Genomic DNA, 24,537 nt, shown 5'->3' on the forward strand with positions numbered 1-24,537 from the left:
AGCAGTATACTAGAGTGGAAATCTTTTGGCAACTCCTGGTCTTTTTATAATCTATATTGTTGCAGGGAATGTGGGCAGGGGGACTGCTCTGGGGATCTTGTTATCATTTCTGTGTGTTTCCTTTCTTTTTCCTGTTTGTGTTTTTCTATGTTTGCTGGAAAATCAACAACAACACACACACTAGCATACCTCCCGTCGGATCTCTTCCAGATTGTCGAAAGTAAAACGCCGCTTTCCATGTGTCAGCTGTGGTGTGAGAGTGAGGGAAAGCTTTTTGGGCTTGTTGGATTTAGGCTGTACAGAAAAGAATGAAAGAAAGGAAAGGAGAAAGAAAACAAAATCTTAACCATCAAGTCTGGAAAGACCAGCAGCGGCAGCTAAGTCTCACACACCACAGTTCAGGGTAGGAGAGGGGTGAGGAAACTGCTGCCCCCTCTCTTCCTACTCTCTGCAGCATGGTCAGGCCTGACCTGGCCGTGGAGAGCAGGTGGCAGCTTTGCTGCTCAGCTACTGTAGCTGGGCACAAGGTGCCTCACAGCAAAGGAGGGTGGGTGGCCTGATACGGGGACAGAGCTGCTGCGCCAGGCACAAGCACCGCAGCCAAGGTGTGGCTCCTTCTGGTGCAAAGCTAGGCTCAAATGAAGGAGCCTACTGTGAGGGGTGCCTGTTTGTTCGCCCTCTCAATATTGCGCCCTGCACGCCTCTGACTGGCAGCACAAAAAGTGTTAGCACGTTCCCACCCCCCAATTTGGGAAGATGCCCATGCAAATGTATTAGTGCTCAGCAAAAAGATTAGTTCTGAATTATAGAGATTGAGATCTAGTAAGACTTAGCTGGGTGTGATTGGCAATGAACAAAAATCATTAGGATCTGTTTCATATTTTTTTAAAAAAATCAATCCATCTAGGTCTGTACTGTATTTGGGGGAAATAAGGTGACGTAACCCCTTCATGGATTATTGCCTTGTTGTGGCGAAGGGGCTTGAATAACTTCAAGAAGCTATGAGCTATGCCGTGCAGGGCCACCCAAGACGGACAGGTCATAGCCGAGAGTCTAGACTAACTGTGATCCACCTAGAGAAGGAACTGCTAAACCACTCCAGTATTTTGCCAAGAAAACTCCATGGACATAAAGTGAGTTTCCAAGGCATGCTCTGGTTCATGGGGTCACGGAGAGTCGAACACAACTAAGACGACTAAACAACAACAACAAGGCGACGTAAATCTTCAGTGCCCACTAATCCAAACAAAACTAAACTGGGAGGCGCTGGAACCTCTTGTTCCTTGAAAATGGGGAACACAGACTAATGTGTATTCCAGAGTTTCATTGCGTGTGACGTTGGAAACAGCTGCTAGGTCTGAGCCTGGTACAGAAGGCATCCGCTCTCACCTCTTGCTTTAGCCATCTTTTCTTATGGAAGAAGTGGTCTTCAAAAGAGGAGAGGGGCTCCTGCCTCCTCAGCTGCTCCAGCTTCTGGAGGTTCTTCTTTGGCCTTCCCGACGTCAGGCCATCTTGGTTAGGGATCAAGGGGAAGATGGGCACCTGAGAATAGGGGCTCTCTGATGGGGCAATTTTTTCTGGCAAAACAGGAAAGGAAAAAGGGAACCAAACGTTAGGAAAGGGTGTGCGTGAGGTAGGAGGGGAGCAAAGCTAGGTCTGGATTGAGCAGGAAGGCCATGGGGCAGTGGGTAGGTCTCCTGCCCCCTCAAATAACCCTTTCCCCCTTGCACTCAGCAATGCCTTCCCAGAGAACGCCTCCATGATGCACCCCTTCTTGCATCAAATCCCTCCCCCAAACCCACCTTTTCTACAAAGCCTATAGCGCCAACCCCTAGGCCCAATATACTGCCGTAACAAAGTGGAACCGAACTGTGTATCCATTCATCCAGTTAGCAAATTATAGATTGAGTCCCTCGGGGCACAGACCTGTCCTCTTATACCCTGTGGAGCCAGTGTGGTGTAGCGGTTCGAGTATTGGACTAGGACCTGGGAGAACGGGGTTCAAATCCCCACTCGTCCATGAAGGTCAATGGGGGACCTTGGGTCATTTATTGCCTCTCAGCCTGACCCATCTCAGAGGGTGGTTGTGGGGATTAAACGAGGAAAGGGAGAACCATTGACACCACCATGAGCTCCTTGGAGGAAAAGGTGGGATAATAATGCAATCAATTAATAATAAATGCATAGTGCCATCTACGTGCATTACATGTAAATCAACAGTAACAGAGTTATGCCCTTCTCCAGGTAACCACATCCTAACAATGCTATATATGTATTAAGATAATAACATCATATATATTTATATAAGAATCTATGGGAGTACATTACACTGCATTTTTGTATATTGTTTCTTTCCTCACATTTTTTGTTCTTTCTTTTCTTTTCTTGTTCTTCTCTTCTGCATCACTTTATTTCTTTATGATCAAAATTCTTTCAGTAAAATAAAAAGGTAAAGGGACCCCTGACCATTAGGTCCAGTCGTGACCGACTCTGGGGTTGCAGCGCTCATCTCACTTTTTTGGCCGAGGGAGCCGGCATACAGCTTCCGGGTCATGTGGCCAGCATGACTAAGTTGCTTCTGGCGAACCAGAGCAGCGCACGGAAACGCCATTTACCTTCCCGCCGGAGCAGTACCTATTTATCTACTTGCACTTTGACGTGCTTTCGAACTGCTAGGTTGGCAGGAGCAGGGACCGAGCAACGGGAGCTCAGCCCGTCGCGGGGATTCGAACCACCGACCTTCTGATCGGCAAGTCCTAGGCTCTGTGGTTTAACCCACAGCGCCACCTGCGTCTCTTTTTCAGTAAAATAGTAATACCAAAAAAGGGAGGAATGGCTTATCTGAGAATATGAGAACCTGACCCCAAAACTAGTTCTCACAGTAAAAAGCAGAGCAGGCTTGCTAGCGGTCAGCACAGCACTTCACGGCCAACACTTCCTGTTTCCCAGTCCATGACCCTGTGGTAATGACACTTGCATACATGAAAGGGTTAACGTGAGCCAGAAATGAGCTCAAGTGACCATGGAGGACCTTAGCAGTCTCCCAGCAGCCTTTGCCTCTTCTTACCCCCCCCCCCCCCGGCAGCACTCTGCCTTCCTGGAAGAAGTAAGTAGCCACATGTCTACAGCCTGAATGACTTAGCAAATGCAAATACTACATGATTTATTTTGTAATGAAACCAAGTTCTTTTCTTTTCAAATTGTTTGGAATCTTTTCTTCCTTACTTTTACAGGCAATGGGTGGAGACTTCTTTATTGTAATTGTGGAAACTCTGTAAGTAAAAGCATCACTTATTTGCAAAGCCAAGTGTCTGTGATTTATTCTAGCCTAAGTATTTTCATGGGGAACATTTGTTTAAAGGTGGATGGAGGACAGATGTAAAATCTAACCAAGTTTTAATGTGCTTCGTACCAATCGTCAGTGTGCTAACTGAAGCAAGAGAGTAAGAATCTTTTTTTGAACCCCTCTCTCTGACAGACCCAACTTTGTTCTTAGCAGCTACTTTTATCGGCCAAACACAGGCATTTTTCACCTCGGAGCTGTTCCACATACTCCTCCAACTCCTTGTCTTTCATGACGCAGATACGGGCAGCACCAGCAAAAGCAGACAGGGAAGTGGATTTGGATTTTTTCATGGGACCTTTCTTCTGAGCAGACTTGCCCTCAGTAATGCTATCGGAGCGCCAAGCTTTCTTGCCAGTAGATTCCAGGAACTTTTGCCGGTAGTAGCTAGGAGGCAAGCAAAGGAACAACACCGAGACAAAGGCTAAACGCTACAGAATGTGAAGGAACTGAACTCTGTAGTCCTGGGCTACTTGCGTGGACTTGAATATTATACATAGGAAAACATATTTTACTTGTGTGGACTGTTGCATATCATACAGGCTTATCTTTACTGCATATTTTCTTGTTTGTTCACTAGGGATGAGCCTGGAAATCTAGCTAAGGTCCTGAGGCAATGAAAACTCCACTGGATATGTGAGAGGTTGCACACCCTTCATCTGAAAGTGGGGGAATTAAAAACTCCAAAATTCATTGAACCAGTAACCCAAAATTTCTATCCCACAGTTCCTCCAAGGAGAGCTGTTCACCTAAGAGCCGCTGCCCCACTGCAGGCCAGAAACTGCTAGCCAATGAACCAACACATGAATGAATGAATGACTCAAGAAGGAGATATTTCCTTCCTTCCTTCCTTCCTTCCTTCCTTCCTTCCTTCCTTCCTTCCTTCCCTCTTTTTTGCCAAATCGTTTTTATCGATTTCCCAAATTTTACCAAACCAACCACAAATTAAAGCAACTTTAATATACCCCTCCAAAAAACTGGTTTCCTGCACTCCATTGTCGATGTGTCCATAGTTTCCGCTTCTTGCTGCATTACTTTCCCAGTTATTTCTAATTCACATTCCATTCCTCACAATTAACCTTATATTACAATATTTTTGTAGTAAACAAACAAACAATACAAACAACAACAACAAAACTCAGTGAGTTTCATGGCTGAGCAGGGATCTGAATACTGATCTCCTAAAACCAGCACTCTAACCAAGCTGGCTCCCTAATAAATAAATAAACAATCAATCACACACATACCCTGCCCCAGTTTCTCACCTGACAATATTAACAGTAGTTTTCCTTGGCAGCATAGAAGTCTCCACAAGCTTTGACAAAAGCTCAAATAACAAGATCCCTCGGGCGTCAACAGTCTCCATGTCACCTTTCCTGGGGGCTGAGAGGAATGGGGGGATACAGAGCGATTAGAGAAGCTCCCATTTCCTCCCCCCTTTCAAGCCATTGCTATAACTGCTGCAGTTGGGGAAAGGAAGGAGAGGTGAGTGGCTCCGATTTTAATCCAGAAAACAACAACTACAACAACACCTCTGTTATGTACTGAGTTGAATAGGATCCAAAATGCAGCAGTCTGATTGGTCCTAGAACAGTAGGATTCAGAATGCAACAGTCTGATTGGTCCTAGAACAATGCAGCAGTATGATTGGTTCTCAGGAGCCACCCAATCCAGCTCCAGGTGGAAGTGGATCCACAACCTGATTGGCGTACAGGAGAATCCCGGAATTAGCCAAGCACGTGCCGTCCCTTGTGTAAATAATGTATATAAAGCAGATATTTTGGGGGAACTTTCATTCCTCCTCACCACTATGAGCTGAATAAAGAGCATGAAATCCACTCTTGACTCCGAGTATATTTCAGCCTCAGATATCCATCTTAATGGCCACCACCAGCAAATTAGCCTTGTGTAGCTAAAGACACTTTCCCATGGAAACTCCCAAGATGCTGCAGAGTCCATACAGAGAGAGCAGGGATCAGTCCTAGGACTCAGCTAAATTGGTAAAGAAAAAGCGTTTTATACGCATTATAATGCTGTGGCACCAGATGGCGCTGTGGAGCTACGTTTTTGCCAACACGATTTCTCATACAAAGTTTGCAAACGCTTCTTTGATGTGACCCTAAATGACAACATGTTTTATCTCACCTACGGCCTGGATGAAGCGGTTGCTGTCTGTGATGATGTTAAGGAAGTCTGTGAAATTCACCTTTCCATCTCCTGTAGGACAACACACACACAAAAATTAAGAGCTGATTAGACGGCCTGAGACAGTGAATCACAATAATGCCTTACTCCTAACAGTAGTTGCCGCTGGGCAACCTTGTCACTCTCAGACTTCCATTCATTCACTTGTATTCTGTGACTCAGTTCTGCACATGCTGGAGAAGGGTATGTTTATGTCATTTTAGGTGACGAGATTTTTTTGCAAATTTATTCAGTTTTTGGGTCTGAGAAATTCAAATCTGCTTTTATATTTGTGACTGGACCACATTTAGCTTGGTAAGTTTGATGAAGAAGCACATAAACTGCTTTCGGAAAACCAATGATTTTGCTTTTACCTTCTGAAAATGTCAAGTAACGCTAAATTATAACAGAGGGTTTCAACCTTTTTGAGCCCATGGCTCCCTTAACCAACTACATTCTTTCTGCAGCACCCCTGTGGGGCTGAGGAGCCCAGTTATGTCACCCCTTGCCTGCAGAGCTGGCAGCCTCTCACCCTTTCTTGAACACCTAATAATAATAATAATAATAATAATAATAATAATAATATATTTATACCTCGCCCATCTCCACTCCTCCTAGAGTGTTCCCTCAGCCTCCTCTCCCCTCTCCTTGGAAGTCCTTCGGCCAGCTGCTCCTGCTTTCCCTGGTCTCTGAGCTGCCCATCTCACCCAAAAGAGAGGTGCCCCCCCCCAATATTTTGCTTCAGCTCCTGAGAGCACTCACTATCTGTGTCTGCGTACACCAGCTCATCAAAGGCTTCCTCCTCGGTTAAGTTGATTCCCAGGTTATAGGCTGTGCTCTGCAGGGCTCCAAGATCAATGGTTCCATCAAAGTCCTTGCTGAAGGAATCGTAAGCATTGCGGAATGCTGTACAGAAGTTTGAGGTGGGGGAAAGAAGAGGGAAGACTCAGGGGGAGACCAAAAAATGATTTGCTCAGAGAGAGAATCTGTGAAAAGGACTGAGCACCAAATTTCTCCTATGAATGCTCCCCACCTCTGCATTCAAAACCCCATGTTTACATAAAATTCTATCCTTAGTTCACTAGCAAAGTCGGTAGTCCTCAAGCTTCTCTGACCCAGAACCCACCTTTAACACAGACATGCATTTGGGGAACCATTTAATTATTTACCACACAGACTTCTCCCCACTTACGTGTGACCAACTTGAGCGCAAACGCATATAGGTGCAGCACTAGGAAACAAATAATTTGATACAAACCCAGAAGTGGCGGGAGAGAGCTGCTGGAGAGTCCTCATGGCTCACACTTTCATTTATGTGTGCGGGGGCCCAGAACATAACCCCTGTGTAATGGGGTTGGGAAAACACCTGTGTATTTGTATGGTGTAACTGCAGCTATTGCACCCCCCCCCCCTTAGATAAGGATGTGACTCAGCAGGGTTTCAGCTCACCCGTTGAAGACCAGTGGTCTAAATAGCAAGTTTCATTGCTTTCAATAAAAATGAATCTGTACTAACTTTGTCTAGATTGTGTCCCTCCATTGACTGATTAATCTACCATTGCTTTGCTACAATCCTGGAAATTGTTTCATGACGATATTGACCGCTGCAAGTCTTTCATGCAATGCGTGTATGTTCTTGCTTGCATTTCTCTAGCTTGTTTGTCTGTATGTTTAATCCTTCTCTCTTATAACTGAATTTGTATTTTAAAATTCAGTAAAATACATTTGTGAAACAAATCAAAACAAATGATATTGGGAAGCGTGTGGGAACATTTATATAATTTAGCAGAGTTTAAATGATCCCCTGTTTGAGTTTATGCAGCGACAAGCGGGTTGCTAACTTGTTTGAGTCCTATCAGTAATTATACCTTCCTGGTTGATAATCCCTTTCTGTCCCTCTTAAAGAAAACACACATGAATCTGAATCATATTAACATAAACTACTTTACTTTCAGATTCATTCAGCTTTACAGCGTTGTTCCTGAAGGCAGTTTTGTCGATTGGTTGGTCGGTTGCTGCTAGGAGTGTTAACTGGTAACTGCTTGGATGCAGTCTTCTCATGACTTACTACTATCTAGTATATAGTTTATCTGTTATGTAACCTGCCTTCAGGAACAACTCTGTAAACCTGAATGAATCTGAAAGTAAAGTTGTTGTTGCTTAGTCGTTTAGTCGTGTCCAACTCTTCGTGACCCCATGGACCAGAGCACGCCAGGCACTCCTGTCTTCCACTGCCTCCCGCAGTTTGGTCAGACTCATGCTGGTAGCTTCGAGAACACTGTCCAACCATCTCATCCTCTGTCGTCCCCTTCTCCTTGTGCCCTCCATCTTTCCCAACACCAGGGTCTTTTCCAGGGAGTCTTCTCTTCTCATGAGGTGGCCAAAGTATTGGAGCCTCAGCTTCACAATCTGTCCTACCAGGGAGCACTCAGGGCTGATTTCCTTCAGAATGGATAGGTTTGATCTTCTTGCAGTCCCTGGGACTCTCAAGAGTCTCCTCCAGCACCATAATTCAAAAGCATCAATTCTTCGGCGATCAGCCTTCTTTATGGTCCAGCTCTCACTTCCATACATCACTACTGGGAAAACCATAGCTTTAACTATACGGATCTTTGTTGGCAAGGTGATGTCTCTGCTTTTTAAGATGCTGTCTAGGTTTGTCATTGCTTTCCTCCCAAGAAGCAGGCGTCTTTTAATTTCGTGACTGCTGTCACCATCTGTAGTGATCATGGAGCCCAAGAAAGTAAAATCTCTCATTGCCTCCATTTCTTCCCCTTATTTTGCCAGGAGGTGATGGGCCCAGTGTTAATATGATTCAGATTCAGGTTTGTGGGATATAAAGCTTTCACTCAAGTCCAACATTCCACACCTAGGACCTCTCTGGTCTTGACCTTCCCAACCTCTGAGCAAAATAAAAAAGAGCTGTTTGGGTTTGTAGTATAAATTGGCCCTAGCAGAAGAATCTACAGCGGCTTTCAGACCTATGAGTAGGTTGTCTCCAGGTTCCTAAGAAGACTTAACAGTTGCATCGGGGGGTAGCCAATGTGGTACCCTCCATATGTTAAGAACTACAATTCCCATGAGACTCAGCCAGCATGGCCAATGGTGAGGAAAAATGGGAGTCATATATGGTCCACCATATCTGAAGGTGTTCCAGATTGGATAGCCCAGAATTATGTTTTGCAAACAGGAGAATTACCTTCCAGTTGTGGTTTGGTCAGGTTCCTTGCTGCTCTGGATTTGCCCATGTCACTGGGAGCCTCAGAAAACTGAATTCTGCCAAAAATACAAAGAAAGAAGCACAACGTTGATTAGCCGACTCACGGCTTCTCCAAACTTACCTTTTAATGTATTTTTGATCTTTGTTGGAAGCCACCCAGAGTAGCTGGGGAAACTCAGTCAGATGGGCAGGGTACAAATAATAAATTACTACTACTACTACTACTATTATTATTATTGTTATTTTGCCCTGCTCTTCCTGAGCAGAGGTCTGTGCTTTAATGCCCTGTGCCTGAGCATTTTTTAATTTAAATTTTTTCCCTGTGAAAGCCCACTTTTAAAAGCTGCATCATCTGTTTGGGTTTTCCACAAATTGAGGTTTGCTCCGATTGAGCTTTCAAGAGCAGGTTGTCTGGGTTTTTTTTTTGTTTTTTAAAAAAATGTCATTCATTTGAGAATCCATTAATGGAACAAATAAGGTACTGGAACTTAAGAAGAGGCAGGCAACTTGGGATTAAAGGGGAATAACGGTCATTCCAAAGATCAAGAAGGATCTATCCTCCACTAAAACCATACAGATCAGTTTTCCCATACTATTTTCATGTCAATACTTGTAGTTCATTTAAATAAGGCGGTAAATACATTAAGACCAGAGTTAAGATAATGGGCCACATCCAACGCAGGGTGCTTGCGCAAGGAGAATTTCCTGACTCCTATTCTTTGCCATTAGGGACGTGGGTGGCACTGTGGGTTAAACCACAGAGCCTAGGGCTTGCCGATCAGAAGGTCGGTGGTTCAAATCCCCACAATGGGGTGAGCTCCCGTTGCTCGGTCCCAGCTTCTGCCAACCTAGCAGTTCAAAAGCATGTCAAAGTGCAAGTAGATAAATAGGTACCGCTCCGGCGGGAAGGTAAACGGCGTTTCCATGCGCTGCTCTGGCTCGCCAGAAGCAGCTTAGTCATGCTGGCCACATGACCCGGAAGCTGTACGCTGGCTCCCTCGGCCAATAAAGCGAGATGAGCGCTGCAACCCCAGAGTCGGCCACGACTGGACCTAATGGTCAGGGGTCCCTTTACCTTTACTATTCTTTGCCATTGCACCCCTTTTTCCTGAGGGTCAGGGGGCTCTCAGAAAAGCCAGAGATGTGGGGCAGGGCCCTGCAGTTAAGTAGAGGAAGCTTGCATTAATGAATCCTGACTAACCTGCTTGGTGCCTCTTGGTGGTGCCTCTCTGTCACCTTTGGAAACCTGATGGACTTTGCATGTAACTTTTTACCCACATAGGTTCCTGTGAAGAAAAGGAGATTTGCATAAACCGTCAGTGGTAGAGATGCACAGCCCCGACAGCAAACAGAACGCGTGGAGCTCTCTCCAGAAAACCCGTTTATTCATCATTCATCCTGATTTACTTGCACAAAACGTACACGGCATTTTATTTACAGCAGCACCTCAGGAGACGAACTTAATTCATTCCGGAGGTCCGTTCTTAACCGGAAACCATTCTTAACCTGAGGCCCGCTTTCGCTAATGGAGCCTCCCGCTGCCGCCGGCACATAATTTCCATTCTCATCCTGGGGCAAAGTTCGCAACCCAGAGCAACTACTTCCGGGTTACGCGGAGTTTGTAACCTAAAGCGTTCGTAACCACTGTGTTTCCTTGATTAAATTTATATCCTAGCCTTCCTTCCACAGGATAGACTATGTTGAGTCTCTACTGAGCATTTGTCCAGATTTGTTTATGGGGCAGTTATGTGGCAATGAACTATTATTATTATTTTTATTATTATTAGCATTTTACCCTGCTATTCAGCCAAAAAGCGTCTCTTGGAGGCTGTAGAACAGAAGTGAGGCAAGAAAGCTGGGAGGTCAATAAGCACTGCCATAGGCTGCGAAGCTACCAAGTCCAAGAAATGGGCTTTTTCCCAATCTGTTGCCTCTATATTTCCACCAAAGGTAAAACAACAACAACAAACTCACCCTCCATCTCAGAGCGGGCTAGAGTGACATTGCAAGCCCTTACAAACTCTTTCAAATTCACCGTCCCGTCCTCTGCAAGGCAAAAAGAGAGAAGGACTTGAGAAAGGCCAGTGTACTTATTAACCCCACTGCAGAGAAAGAAGGGGGACAGCACAGCCTTACACGGCTTCCTTCCAGATTAAAAGGAAAAATGCCTCTTAAAGAACTGCATTGCAGTTTTCTTCACAAACATTATTGTCATTGTTATTGTCATTTATTGAATTTATACACCGCACTATACCTGGGGGTCTCAGAGGGGTTCACAGAATAAAATCAAGATATTAAACCACAAAATACATAATAAAAATAAAAACAACAACCCAATAGCCCCCCCAAACACATTTTAAAAGTGCATAGGATATAAACATAACCACATTTTTACCTCACTAACATGGAGCAACAGATTCCCCAAGACAGATTATAGCAACAAGTAATAATAATAATAAAATATTATTTATATGATGCTCATCTGACTGGGTTGCCCCAGTCAGTAGCCATATGCCATATATTATATAACTGTGTATGTATGTGTGTGTATGTGACACACACAGAGAGAAAGTGTGTGTGAGTGTGTGTGTACACACACACACACACACACACACACACACACACATACATATCCAATTAAAACAAGCTCTGCCATTTAAAGTAACTTAAAATAAAAATACAGACCATTCTAAAACAGCAGTCATTTGAAAAAACAGGAACAGATAAAATAGCCTTAAGGTAAAGGTAAAGGTACCCCTGCCCGTACGGGCCAGTCTTGACAGACTCTAGGGTTGTGCGCCCATCTCACTTAAGAGGCCGAGGGCCAGCGCTGTCCGGAGACACTTCCGGGTCACGTGGCCAGCGTGACAAAGCTGCATCTGGCGAGCCAGCACAGCACACGGAAACGCCGTTTACCTTCCCGCCAGTAAGCGGTCCCTATTTATCTACTTGCACCCGAGGGTGCTTTCGAACTGCTAGGTTGGCAGGCGCTGGGACCGAGCAACGGGAGCGCACCCCGCCGCGGGGATTTGAACCGCCGACCTTTCGATCAGCAAGCCCTAGGCACTGAGGCTTTTACCCACAGTGCCACCCAAAAAAAGCCTTAGCTCAGCTAAAAACAGACAATTTGCCTCACCCTCTGAACACCAACTGATATGTAAGGGTTTATACAAATTTCCAAAGGGCAAGGCCCCAAAAGTTGCCTTGAAAAGAGCATTTTGAAACTGAAGGCAGTAGCGACTGAAATCTATTTGTTCACAGTAGTCTGGCTCTGTAGAAAATATAATAATAATGGACCACATAATAGTGGACGGATTTCCCGAAATATGAATCGCTCTATTAAAAATTCAGAATGAATGGGAAACCTATGGAACAGCCTTGATCAGCCTTGGACTCCCAGATGTTGTTGGATTACAATTCCCATCATCCCTAGCTAGCAGAACCAGGGGTCAGAGATGATGGGAGTTGTAGTCTAACAACATTTGGGGACCTAAGGTTGAGTAAGTCTGCGCTAGAGTATGGTGGGTGATGGGTGGACTCTAAGGACTTGGGCAGGACTTGTGGCCTTGTTATCCCATCAGAGAGTTGTCGATGGATGTGCCACAAGAGAGTCATCCAGACTGCAGACTAAACAGCTGCATCAACCTGTGTGATGTGCAGATGTGAAGGTTTGGGGAGTCATTTTAGAACTCTTAGTTCCATGGTCTAATGAAGATGAGAAGACCGTGGGACACACTCACCATTCATCATTGCAATCTTCTGCGCTTCCTCCAGTTCTTCCTGCGTTAAGAAGATTCCCATGCCACCTAGGACAGTGTCCAGGTCGCCAATATCCACTTTTTCATCTTTCAAGGAAAAGAAATAGATGTTTCACCATATTAAATTGTGGAAAACTAATCCCATCTGGTGCCTCATTTGGCCCCACAACAATAATTATTAATACCCCGTTTTACAAATGAAGAACACTGAAGAAGAAGAAGAAGAAGAAGAAGAAGAAGAAGAAGAAGAAGGAGGAGGAGGAGGAGGAGGAGGAGGAGTTTGGATTTGATATCCCGCTTTCTCACTACCCGTAGGAGTCTCAAAGCGGCTAACATTCTCCTTTCCCTTCCTCCCCCACAACAAACACTCTGTGAGGTGAGTGGGGCTGAGAGACTTCAGAGAAGTGTGACTAGCCCAAGGTCACCCAGCAGCTGCATGTGGAGGAGCAGAGACGCGAACACGGTTCCCCAGATTACGAGTCCACTGCTCTTAACCACTACACCACACTGCAAGAGCAAGTTAATGCAGCAGAACTCAGACCAGTGATCTATATTTCTGTTCCACCTTATGCCACACAGCTCACAATTTGAAAACACAATCCGAAGTGAGGAAGAGAAAGAAAGAGGTTTCGGACACTTCCAGATGACCTGTTTGTCCAAAGTCTGGGGGAAGGTTAGACAACATTACAGCTTTCCACTGCATTTTCCTGTTACGTTCCTTATTATATAAAAAAGTTTCGTTTAGGGTAGGAAGGAACTTTGTTGTTCAAAAGTTCCTAATCAACTTTAACTCTGTAACCTAAATTTGCCAGCATGTGACTCATTCCCACCCCCAAAATAGCGGCAGCCTGGACGCACCCATTGTGTTTCCGGTGTTGTACACTGGATGATCAAGAGTTATTCACGGAACTATCTAGCATCAATTAGCTTTCTGTCTCAGTTTACAAACAGTAAATTTAAATGTGCGATAGTCAGTGGCATAGCAGGTGTGTGTGTGCGTGCCATAGGGGCAGTTGCCCAAGGCGCAAAATTGTTAGGGGGCGCAAAATTTCCACATCTGGTGTTGCCTCAATACAGCTGTGTGCTTCCATCGCTGGGCTCCATGCAAACCAGGAAGTGACCCCTCCAGACAACGGAACAACTCTTCTTTTCTTATCTCTGGGGCTGCAATCTTCTGGGTGACACAGACGCTGTTTGGCAGTTGAATGTGCATGTGCACTCTGTCCATTTCCCTCCCACCCACCGCTTCTCATGGCCCCAGAGCTGGCAACCCATGCTAGGCCACTGGCAATGGCATATTTACAACCCATCAGAAGTAAGGCCTGTTTTACTCCCAACTACAAGAGCCTTGGACGGTAGCCCTACATCAGTTTTAATCCTCAGCTTCCTGCTCCAAGAGTGGATTATTTCTACTTCCTCCCTTTTAATCAATTCCCCCCTTTTTTGTACATTATTCCTTTTCCCAGCTTCAGCAGCTCTGACTAGCATAGTTAGGAGATAAGATGGCCAGATGCAAGAGGGGACAGGTCCTCCTGGGCATTTTATAGTCACACAAAACTGGGAAATTCAACAGGTATAGCTTGCCACACAAATTGCACCTGCCCAAATGCCATTCTTGGCACATCTTTTAAAGGTGCAGGAGAGGGCCCAGTCCTCTTTTGCATCTGTCCACCCCACTGAGAGGAAAAGCAGAGGCAATACAATGTATTAGTGCGTGCTTTCTGTTCTGCCTTCCTTGAAATGCCTGTAATCCTCATGAGGATTGAAATCAGGGCTTTGCATCACCCCGCTCTGGCCAGATTTTATTCTTCTTATCATTCTTGTGGTTTCCAGTAAGGCAAGGCCCTTCTGTTCCCAACCCCTCCCTGGTCCACAGAGTGAGTGGCATCAATGAACATGCAACATATTCAGGGCTGTCTTAAGCATATGCGGCGCCGGGGTGCAAAGATCCGCCCGACACGCCCCCCCCAGGTTGCCCAGTCCCAGGCACGCAGGAGGGAGAGCCAGCCGGCCATCTCAGCATCTTGCTGGCTTGGTCACCCCCGAACTTGCGGCGCAGAGCCGCCTGCAGTAGAAGAGCCCGCTGCGGTGCTCCGACTGCCGGGCAGACTCTTCCCCGGAGTCAACTCTCAGCCCCGGACTCTCAGCCTGGCGCCTCTGAGAGCTCAGCACTCGGGTGCCCTGCACCCCTAGTGCCTATGGATAAGACGGCCCTGAACGTACTCTGGCTAGAAGGAAGAGAGGTGGTGGTGTGCAGCCATGGCACCATAGCTGGGAGAAGAACGCTTGGGGTCAAGGCAGACCCACCTTAAGGGCCTGGGTGGGTTAAAAAGCTTGCAAGTCTTAATCTGGAAGATAGCCACTGCCCCTCCATTTTCAACGTGAAGGTTAAAACTCACCCTGAATACTGGGGAGGTCTTGAATGGCCCACATGAAGTCTTTCATATTCACAGTACCATCCTCTGTAAGGCAAAAAGATTAGCTGGGATGGAAAGAGAGACCCCCACCCTATCCCTGGATGAATGCTCATATTGATTCATATGCTGTCAATACCTCGGTTTTCGAGCGTCTCAGAAGCCGTACGTTTTGGTTTTCGAACACCAAAAACCCAGAAGTAATTGCTTCCATCTTCGAAAGCTTTTTGGAAGTTGAATGGCTTCTGCTGCATGTTTTTCTCCATTGACTTTGGAGAACGCCCTCTGTGCTTTGGTTGTCGAACGTTTCGGAAGTCAAACGGTCTTCCGGAATGGATTACGTTCGACAACCAAGGTACCACTGTATTTCTATCCCCGGAAGATGAAAGCAGTTGTGAGAAAATATGGGAGAATTGCAATTTGATGGTGATGCTGACAACATGGGGACCTTCCATAAATGTCCATAAGGGAGAAAAGGCAGTTACACATGAAAAGCACCCTGGAAGTGTCCTAACTGGAAGGAGGATGGGCAGTGAGTGGCTGATTATTCCACCCCCCGTCCCTGGCTTTATGTAGTCCCCACGTTGCAAAAATTCAAAGCACCCTCCCTGAGTTGCTTTTCCAAGCATGAGAGAAAGAGAAGATGAAGACATATTTCCCCCCTGAGGGTGAAAAGCAGCCTAGGGAGGAGAATTTTGAGTTGAAAAAAATGAACAGGGGGAAAGGGCTATAGTCCAGCCTCCCTCCTTTCTGCCATACCGATTCACAGCCTGCTCCTGGCTGCTTCGGGTTACAAAAGTTAAAAAGAACGTGAACATGGAATATGTATGTAGCTTGAGCATCAGGTGCGAAGCACTGGTGGCTGTGAGGACTTTCCAGGGACATGATCCAATGGTGAACCCAGTGATGCATACTCACTATTGATTGTCCTTTTGATAGCCTCCTGAACTTCCATCTGAGTTAAGCGAAGCCCCATAGCACCCAGGATAGAATCCAGTTTGCTGACATCCACCATTTTGCCTTGAACAGAAGGGGAGGGAACGCTCAGTAGCAATTCATATCCATCACTTCAGTTGTGTAAAGTTAATTCCAGATATTTTCCATGTTATTCACGAAACGTAGTTTGGTCCAAAGGCTCCTCCCTGTCCCCACTTTGAGGCTCCAGAATGTCAGAAGAGCGCTATAGTTATTTAGTTATTTATTGTTGTCATGAACCATGTGCACAGAATAAAGATCGGTGTTTTTAATAATAATTTTTTAACCCAACGGCATTGTAACCACCCATCATTCAATATTACGGTTCAGCTCACCAGTCTGCTGGCTTGACAAGACCGAATGCACCCCTCTCTTAAATGTTTCCACGTCCACCGTCCCATCCGCTGCAAGGAACAAAAAGAAGTTGTGAACAAGACGCAAAAGTGCTAAGCGGCTCAGAAGGTGGCGGCAGCGGGAGCCAGAATAGCAGTTTCACTATTCGTTTGGCACAGAGACAGCTCTCAAGCTCAACCCACCTTCTTAACATGCCAACGTGAGGGGCATGAATTGGGCCAAAAACTCTTCTCCTCCCCCAGCGGCACATATATCAGTCCCAAAGTCTTAATATCTATCTCTGGGTTTCCCAAACTTGGGTCTCCAGCTGTTTTTGGACTACAATTCCCATTCGTCTCTGACCACCGGTCCTACTAGCTAGGGATGATGGGAGTTGTAGTCCAAAACAGCTGGAAACCCACGTTTCAGAAACCCTGATCTATCTGAATAAACAACAAGTGAACATGCCAATGCATAATTTAAAAAATTGCCCTAAGAATAATCAGTTAAAAAAGCCAACAAAAAAACCAAGAGACCAAAGCAGACAGGATAGGGATCAAGCAACTGGCAGGGTCTTGAGTTGCAACCCTCTGAATAACTTTGCAACCCAACAAGTTGCCAGCTATCTGTGGTAGGAGTGGCATCAGTAGCAACAGTCCACCTGGAGGGGCAGGGTTTGGAACACTGACTGTTCTATTTCTTGTTTTTTCCTTCCCAAAAGGCTACCTGCTGGCCAGGGAGAGGCAGTCATAAGAAAGTCCTCTACCCCATATTTTGACTTGGCACAGGTGAAGATCAACTACTCTGCCACTATGAATAAAAATCAGTGCTTCTGTATATTTTTCATAGTTTTTACCTGGAGGTGAGTAGCAGGGAGCGGGGAACCTGTGCCCCCTCAATCAGCTCTAGCCACCATGACCAATGGTCAGAGATGATGAGCCTTGCAGCCCAAGTACATCTAAGGAACATGACTTCACTCCTGTTTCAGAGTGGTGTCCTTCATGTTGTGTGTCTCCCATGCTCCTGCCCAGAAGCTAATGACTGTTAACCATTGTCGTTTTTGCAGTGGCGTAGCGTGGGTTGTCAGCACCCGGGGCAAGGCAAGTAATTTGCGCCCCCTAACCCGTGGATTTGCGCCCCCTAACCCATGGATTTGCCCTAACCCCAGATGTTGCGCCCGGTGCGGCCGGCCCCCCCTGCACCCCCCACGCTACGCCACTGCGTTTTTGTACATGATGATTAAAATATATGTAATGCAGATTTTGAAGGATGCACCCGCAGCTATTTTTGGTTGTCCCCTCAGGTTCATTTTGCCATGTGCCTTTGAGCGGTGGCTGCAGCACAAGTAATTTGACTGTTCCCCCAACCTTTCATAAACAAAACTGATCAGAAGAAGAGTTGCCTTGCTGAATTAAATCAAGCTCGTCTAGCACTCAGCAGCAGCCAGATATAAAGAATCAAAGAAACCAAAGAATCAAAGAAACCAACCGTCAATCGGAGTACATTTCAACGCCTCATACAGCTGCTTGTTGGTTAACTGGATGCCCATTTCATCCAAGACTTCCTCCAAGTTTTCGATAGCAACCCTTTTCTCTGCAAAAGAGGCGACAGTGTTGGCAACAACCTTTTGTCGAACGTCCAAAGAATTGTGCAAAACATACTCAAGATCACAACACTGTCCTCGCAGTGCAATGCTCTCCTCAAAAGGGTTGAGATTTTGTGAGTGTCCCATCAATAATAATAATAATAATAATAATAATAATAATAATAATAATAATTTATTATTTATACCCCGCCCATCTGGCTGAGTTTCCCCAGCCACTCTGGGGGCTCCCAATCAAGTATTAAAAACAGTACAGCATTAAATGTTAAAAACTTCCCTAAACAGGGCTGCCTTCAGTTGTCTTTTAAAGATTGGATAGCTGCTTATTTCCTTCACATCTGAAGGGAGGGTGTTCCACGGGGTGAGTGCCACTACTGAGAAGGCCCTCTGTCTGGTTCCCTGTAACCTCACTTCTTGCAATGAGGGAACTGCCAGAAGGCCCTTGGCGCTGGATCTCAGTGTCTGGGCTGAACGATGGGGGTGGAGACGCTCCTTCAAGTATACAGGACCGAGGCCATTTAGGGCTTTAAAGGTCAGCACCAACACTTTGAATTGTGCTCAGAAACGTACTGGGAGCCAATGCAGATCTCTCAGGACTGGTGTTATGTGGTCCCGCCGGGTCCACAGGTTAACTGCTCAGAGGGTGCACATGAAGTGCCCTGCCTAAAAACCTGCCTTGAGGGACAGCATGGGAATGCAGCAGAGGACCTCTGTAGGTCCTGGCAGAGCATCTTTTCCTGCCGGGAACCAGAACTACCAGGTCCAAAATCCCCAGCAGGAAACTAACACTATGTGCATCATTTCTACCAGGGAGAAAGCCCCACAAAGGTCAAGGTGGGACTTCTCCCTGGCAGAAATGATGTGCATAGTGTCCGTTTCCCTCCAGGGATTCCAGGGCTGCTAGTCACAGAATTCTAGAATTCTAGAATCATGGTCCAACCCTCTTCCCAACACAGGAAATCCAGGGCTAGAGCTGTCCAGAAGCCTTTGCTTGAAGACTTCCACCAAGAGAGAAATGAAGGAGGAGCAAAGAGAGACAAGATGAAGGAGCCTCAAGTTGCTAGGTAGGTAAGGTAAAGGACCCGTGGACGGTTAAGTCCAATCAAAGGTGAACATGGGGTTTTGGCATTCATCTCACTTTCAGGCCTAGGAAACCGGTGTTTGTCCAGACAGCTTTCCAGATCATGTGGCCAGCATGACTAAACCGCTTCTGGTGCAATGGAACACCATGACAGAAACCAGAGCGCATGGAAATGCCGTTTACCTTCCCACCGCAGTGGTACCTATTTATCTACTTGCACTGGTGTGCTTTTGAACTGCTAGGTTGGCAGGAGCTGGGACAGAGCAATGGGAGCTCACCCCGTCATGGGGATTTGAACCACCAACCTTCTGATTGACAAGCCCAAGAGGTTCAGTGGTTTAGACCACAGCGCCACCTGCGTCCCATGCTGGGGAAGGACCTAGGGGAAGAGAAGGCTTCGGGAACTATGGGAAGATAGGGACCTTTAGTCCTCGCAACTGTCTCGTTGGGGCAACATCTACTGCAGAGAGTTACTGGGCTCATTAGACCTGAGCTGTTTTGTTTCTTTGAATAGTTAACTTCACTGGCACCTTGCGAGTTATTACTCACCTGTCCCTGACAATGATTATATTCATTTTTCTGCAAGACTGAAATGCATTACAGCCTACATCTTTGACCAGTTTCCACATGCCTTTGAACTGCTTGAATATTCAGCACCCAATGGCTCATATCTGAATGTTGGAATCAACTCTACTGAGCAGAACTATGTCTAGGGTGATATGAAAACTGTGCCACATATAGAGTCCACAAATAGAACAGTAACCTATTGGTATGTCCAGACCACCCCACCCCCACACACCTTAAACAATGGATTTGTTAGTGTGATTGGTTTTAAGGCTCTCAACTTACTGGTTGATGACAACCCTCGGAGTGCTTGGATTTCTTTGAGACATTCACTGAGGTTTACAGTTCCATCCTCTGTAATGTAGAGAAAAAGAAACAGCAATAGACTAGTCCCATAGCCACTGTCATCATTTAAATCACTGCCCCTGAAAACATTACAGACCCTTTGGGTGGTCAAGAACATGGCAGCATGGCTGTTGTCCAGGACTGGCCACTGGAGAACATTACACTGCTTTTTGAAAGAGGTTCATTGGTTACCAGCCAGCTTTTAGGCTAAAAATTCACTGTTCTGAGGCTAACCTTTATTGTACACATCAGAGGACATGTGTACTTGTGATTTAAGACCAGATGTGCAAATCTGCCTCCTAGCATAGGAAGATTAAACCCTACAATGGAAAAAGTACTTAATGGTTGGGTGCAAATTGCCTTGCGAGTATTTTTATAGGGTCAGTTCTCTCAGAATGAAACCCCACAGTCTGGGCATCAGATATTCTGCATATTGTTTCGTATGTTATAGGGCTGCTTTATTTGTTGTTAGCTGCTTTGGGCACCACTGTATAGAAAGTAGGGATAAGCATTTGAATAATAAATACTGACCGTTCACATCCACATTTGCCAAGACTTCCTGGAGCTCTTTGTCACTCAAAAAGAAGCCCTTGCGGGCCAGAATGGATCCAAGATCCAGAACAGAAATTTCTTCTTCTGGAGGACAAAAGGGGAATGGAGTCAGTGAGGGGATGGAAAGACAAGAGAACACTCAAATTCATATAACACTAAAACCAGGGTTTGTTTAACAAACCACAAGATAATCCTGAGTTGTCCCACAGATTATCCAACAAACAATGGCTTATTTCTTCAGTCTTTGCTTTGTTTACTAGTTTTACCAAAGGGGTTGTAGACTCTGAAGAAGCACAAACGCAGGACGAAAGGGAGAAACACATTCCATTAACCCTTCTCACAGCTATTTAATAGTTTTCTGGGTTGTTATGGCCTGTATAGATTGTTTTTTAGCCGTTTCCTTCTTCCAGCTCCCCTCTATAGGAATCCACTCTTTCACTTTAACCTTTCTCTTTCCAAATAGCATTGCCTTCATATCCTTTCTTTTCTTTCTTTTTACCCAAATTTATCAAAATACAAAAAGGAGGGATCCTGATTAGAAGTGGAGGGAAGGGAAGATTATTTAATCCTTTTCCTGCAGACTGATCCCAATGAAAATCCCTCCCACCACAGGATTTTATTTGGATAACAGATGTCTAGAAGCAGAATTACTTTCCACATGTAGCTTAAATCAGAACAGCAAAGATGGAGTGCTACTAAAGCACCCACGTCCAGAAGCATTCTTCCAGAGTGGCATTTAGATCTCTCTCTCTATTGTGGCTCTTCCCTACTAAATGAGAACCCAGTCATTCACTGGGTTTGCACATAACTCTAAACTATGGTTTATTAAACCACGGTTTAGCTTTGTGCATGAACTCTGCCCTGCAACTTAACTATGCCTTGTTTATTGCCAGCAAATCTTAAACCATAGTTAAAACAAAAGCAAAGATAAATTCAGAGCAGTTTTTTCCAATATAGCAAAAGGGAGCAGATCACATTTTGGAAGGATAACAAATAAGCCGATAATTGTGCGATATCAGCCTGGATTCTATGTGAACAGGGCCAGATTTAGGTTTGATGAGGCCCTAAGCTACTGAAGGTAATGGGGCCCTTTATATGTCCAGCTGTCCTTTGTCAACAACAAATTGTCGCTGTTTTTTGTGTTGAATATATGCTATATGGTAATTTATGGACCTAATAGGTATCTAAAGCCATTTGCACATGCAGAATGTAGGTACCCTATACATAGAAATGAGAAAACCAGTGATATTTTAGGGAGCAGGCTAGCAGGCGGGGCCCATTACTTACATCATAGGAGCCTACACAACACTAAACACTGTTGCTCTATGTAGGTTCTATTTTATTGGTTTTTTATCTTATATTTTGGAAATGTACATAGTTTTTTGCCCTTTAAGATTTTTTGGGGCCCCCAAGAGAGTGGGACCCTAAGCTACAGCTTGTTTAGCTTATACGTAAATCCAGCACTGTATGTGAAGCACAACCAGAGGGGTGGAAGGTGACAATAGGACCTAGAGATGTTACAGTGTCTTCAAGTCTACATGAATGTAGGTTTTGCGGCAAAATCAGAAGACAAAAATAAATAAAAACTGATGTTTTATTGTGTGCCTTACACAGTTGTTCCCGCCCAGAGCGACATGCAAGACTCATGAGCTAAACACTGATATTTTACAGGATCTCAAAATTCTGACTCCAAAACACATGGAGCACAAAAAGCAAACATTTTTCTGTGGTGTGGCCCTTCCCCTCTCACAGTGCATTCTCAAACATCTTATTGACTCACCGCTCTGGCGATGTTGCTGGCTCTTTCTCACCTGTTTCATAAATTCTTCCAGGTTCACTTTCCCTTCAGCTGATGGAAAAAGATCTCAGAATCAGGAGGAGACCTCGTTCCCCAACGAGGCTCCCAACAGGGGCAGATAATAGGGTGCCCTGAGCGAAAACAAAATTTGCCCCACCCCCCTCTAAATCTTTATTATTTTCGCAATAATTCCTTTTGGCACACAGTCGCTTGTTATGGATTTTCTCAGTAGGTATCTGTACACATTTTTTTATTACGATTATGATTATTATTTTGTGCCCCCTCAGCTTGGCGCCCGGGGGGGGGGGAACCACTTGCACTGCCCTAAATCCAGCACCGCTCCAAATTTAAATGGAGACCAGCAAACATGTTGGGAGAGAGGTCCATCAATCAGAAAATCTCAGTTCCAGTCCTTGTGGGTTCAGATAAAAAGCTGAAAGCACCAACTTAAATTCCAACCTATCTACAATTTTTTTAAAAAGAAGAAAGCCCCAGTAAATAGTCAACTATTCACCTTTCCTTAAGAAAGTAAAGGGGCATGATGAATGTACAGGCCTAGAGTTTATTTCTCTAGTTGCTGGGATATGTTCCCTGAAGTGTATGCAAATTCCCTCTTTGCATATGTATTTGTATTGTGCTTCAAATGATATTCTGTATTTTTCAAAATTGCCATAGTTACGAGAAATTGATTCCTCCACATTCTAGGCCCCCTCCTTAGTACCTCCTCCTCTAGCACAGGGATAAACTCTGGCTTGTGAGCCAATCTTGGCCCACTGGGGAGTCCAAGTTGGCCCCTGAGGCCACCCCCCCCAAAAAACAACAACCATACCCACCTCTCCATCAGCTGACATCACCAGGTGATGTCCCCTGAAGGAGGGGATGGCAGGGTTCAGTCCTGCTGGAGTCTGCTTTGCCAGCGCACTCTAAGCCAGTAGGATGGAACCCTTCACTCCTTTGCTGGCGAGCAGCTGTTGGGTTCAATCCTGCAGGGTGCTGCTTTGCCAGCACGTTCCTTGTGAGGAATGCAGTGGTGAAGCAGAACTCCTGCAGATGCTCTGCTCACCAGCGCATTCCCTGCACATTTTCATTACTATGCCTCTGTTACAGAACCGTCGACTTTCAGATTGCGGGGTTTGTCCGGGGCGCCAGACCACCCGAGCTTGCAAATTATCTCGGCCGTTTCACAGAACTCCTTTCCCGAAGCCCATACTGACCATCCACCGGGGCATTTTTTAATGCTTCCTGGAACTCTTCTTCTGCGAGTTGGATGCCTTCAATGGCCAGAACGTTGCCTAGGTCCTGAACGTCCACCATTTCTCCTGCAATTGGGTGCAGAACAGATTGGAATGGCATGGGTACAGATCCTACATACGTCAGTCACAGAAAGTTATTAGCAAGCTGGCTGGTAACCTCAGTTCTGTTCCAGATCCCCTGTGTACAGAGGAAAACTCTGGGCATTTTTTAAAAATAAAATAAAATAAATGCTTTAGCGTATTTTGATTGTTACTCTTTCACTACACTTAAGCCATTATAGGAATGGTTTGAAATACGAAAAAATCCTTCTGGGATGGTGCAGAGGAGCAGGAAAAGAGACAGATGAGCAAGCAGTGGGCAGGGTGTCCTACAGTGGGGAGAAATTGCCTGCCCATTTCTGAAGAGAAATAAGGAGATGCTGCCATATTTAAAATGTCCATTTCAAACCTTCCCCCTCAGTTCAACTCACCTTCATGCGTGGGAGATGGCTGCGTCAGACGGACGCCCTCCACGACTTCCTTCGAGCTCAGGCTGTCATCAGCTGCAAACAACATGGCCGCCCACATAGGGCTTAAGGTCATGAGAGTTGCCTCACTCTTATGGCAGTACATTCTTCGGTTCACGTTCTTAGCCAAAACATTTTACCTCAGGTTTCTGGAGAGGACGATTTACATGGTGTGGGAGCAGGTCTCCCCGCCCCCTTTTAAGCTGAAACTTGCCAGAACTCAGTTCTGGCACCTCTCAGGTGGGTGCCATTTTTCATGGTGAGTTCCGGCTCCTTTCCCCCCAGAAAAATAGCACTAGTTGGGAGTGAAATAAGAATGAGGAGTGCTACTGAGTCAGGTTGATGGCCCATCTTGTCCCTTGCTGTGTTCTCATGGCGGCCAACCAGACGCCTATGGGAAGCCCACAAGCAAGGAAATGAGTGCCGCAGCAACACACTGCTCACTTGTGATTTCCCGGCAACTGGAGGTAGAACGTAACTGTTTTGACTAGTTGCTATCTATAGTCTTTTTTATTATTTATTTATTTTCTCAAATCCTTTATTTTTTTTATTCACATAATATACATCCCTTTACAGCAAACAACTCCAAAATAAGCAGACAACTCCAAA

At 45.4% G+C, this 24,537-nt stretch overlaps 1 protein-coding gene across 5 annotated transcripts in view; it reads right to left on the minus strand.

The window, feature by feature from the left end:
• Window positions 1–24,537, minus strand: part of LOC310747654 (uncharacterized protein) — a 115,504-nt gene that overhangs the window by 1,261 nt on the left and 89,706 nt on the right. For all 5 annotated transcript variants that reach the window (XM_083582304.1, XM_083582303.1, XM_083582306.1 and 2 more), the window contains 19 exons: window positions 23,893–23,964; window positions 23,384–23,488; window positions 22,152–22,220; window positions 20,351–20,455; window positions 19,760–19,828; window positions 17,715–17,819; window positions 16,229–16,297; window positions 15,837–15,938; window positions 14,904–14,966; window positions 12,487–12,591; window positions 10,721–10,792; window positions 9,948–10,032; window positions 8,726–8,802; window positions 6,290–6,433; window positions 5,489–5,560; window positions 4,609–4,726; window positions 3,534–3,730; window positions 1,390–1,577; window positions 190–294 (listed from right to left, as the gene is read on the minus strand). In XM_083582304.1, the coding sequence (XP_083438430.1) occupies window positions 190–294; window positions 1,390–1,577; window positions 3,534–3,730; window positions 4,609–4,726; window positions 5,489–5,560; window positions 6,290–6,433; window positions 8,726–8,802; window positions 9,948–10,032; window positions 10,721–10,792; window positions 12,487–12,591; window positions 14,904–14,966; window positions 15,837–15,938; window positions 16,229–16,297; window positions 17,715–17,819; window positions 19,760–19,828; window positions 20,351–20,455; window positions 22,152–22,220; window positions 23,384–23,488; window positions 23,893–23,964 (1,922 nt within the window). The remainder of the gene's footprint in view (window positions 1–189; window positions 295–1,389; window positions 1,578–3,533; window positions 3,731–4,608; window positions 4,727–5,488; window positions 5,561–6,289; window positions 6,434–8,725; window positions 8,803–9,947; window positions 10,033–10,720; window positions 10,793–12,486; window positions 12,592–14,903; window positions 14,967–15,836; window positions 15,939–16,228; window positions 16,298–17,714; window positions 17,820–19,759; window positions 19,829–20,350; window positions 20,456–22,151; window positions 22,221–23,383; window positions 23,489–23,892; window positions 23,965–24,537) is intronic.

The sequence above is a fragment of the Podarcis filfolensis genome, assembly GCF_964270895.1.
Source record: "Podarcis filfolensis genome assembly, chromosome: 13".
In the NCBI taxonomy this organism is placed as follows: Eukaryota; Metazoa; Chordata; class Lepidosauria; order Squamata; family Lacertidae; genus Podarcis; species Podarcis filfolensis.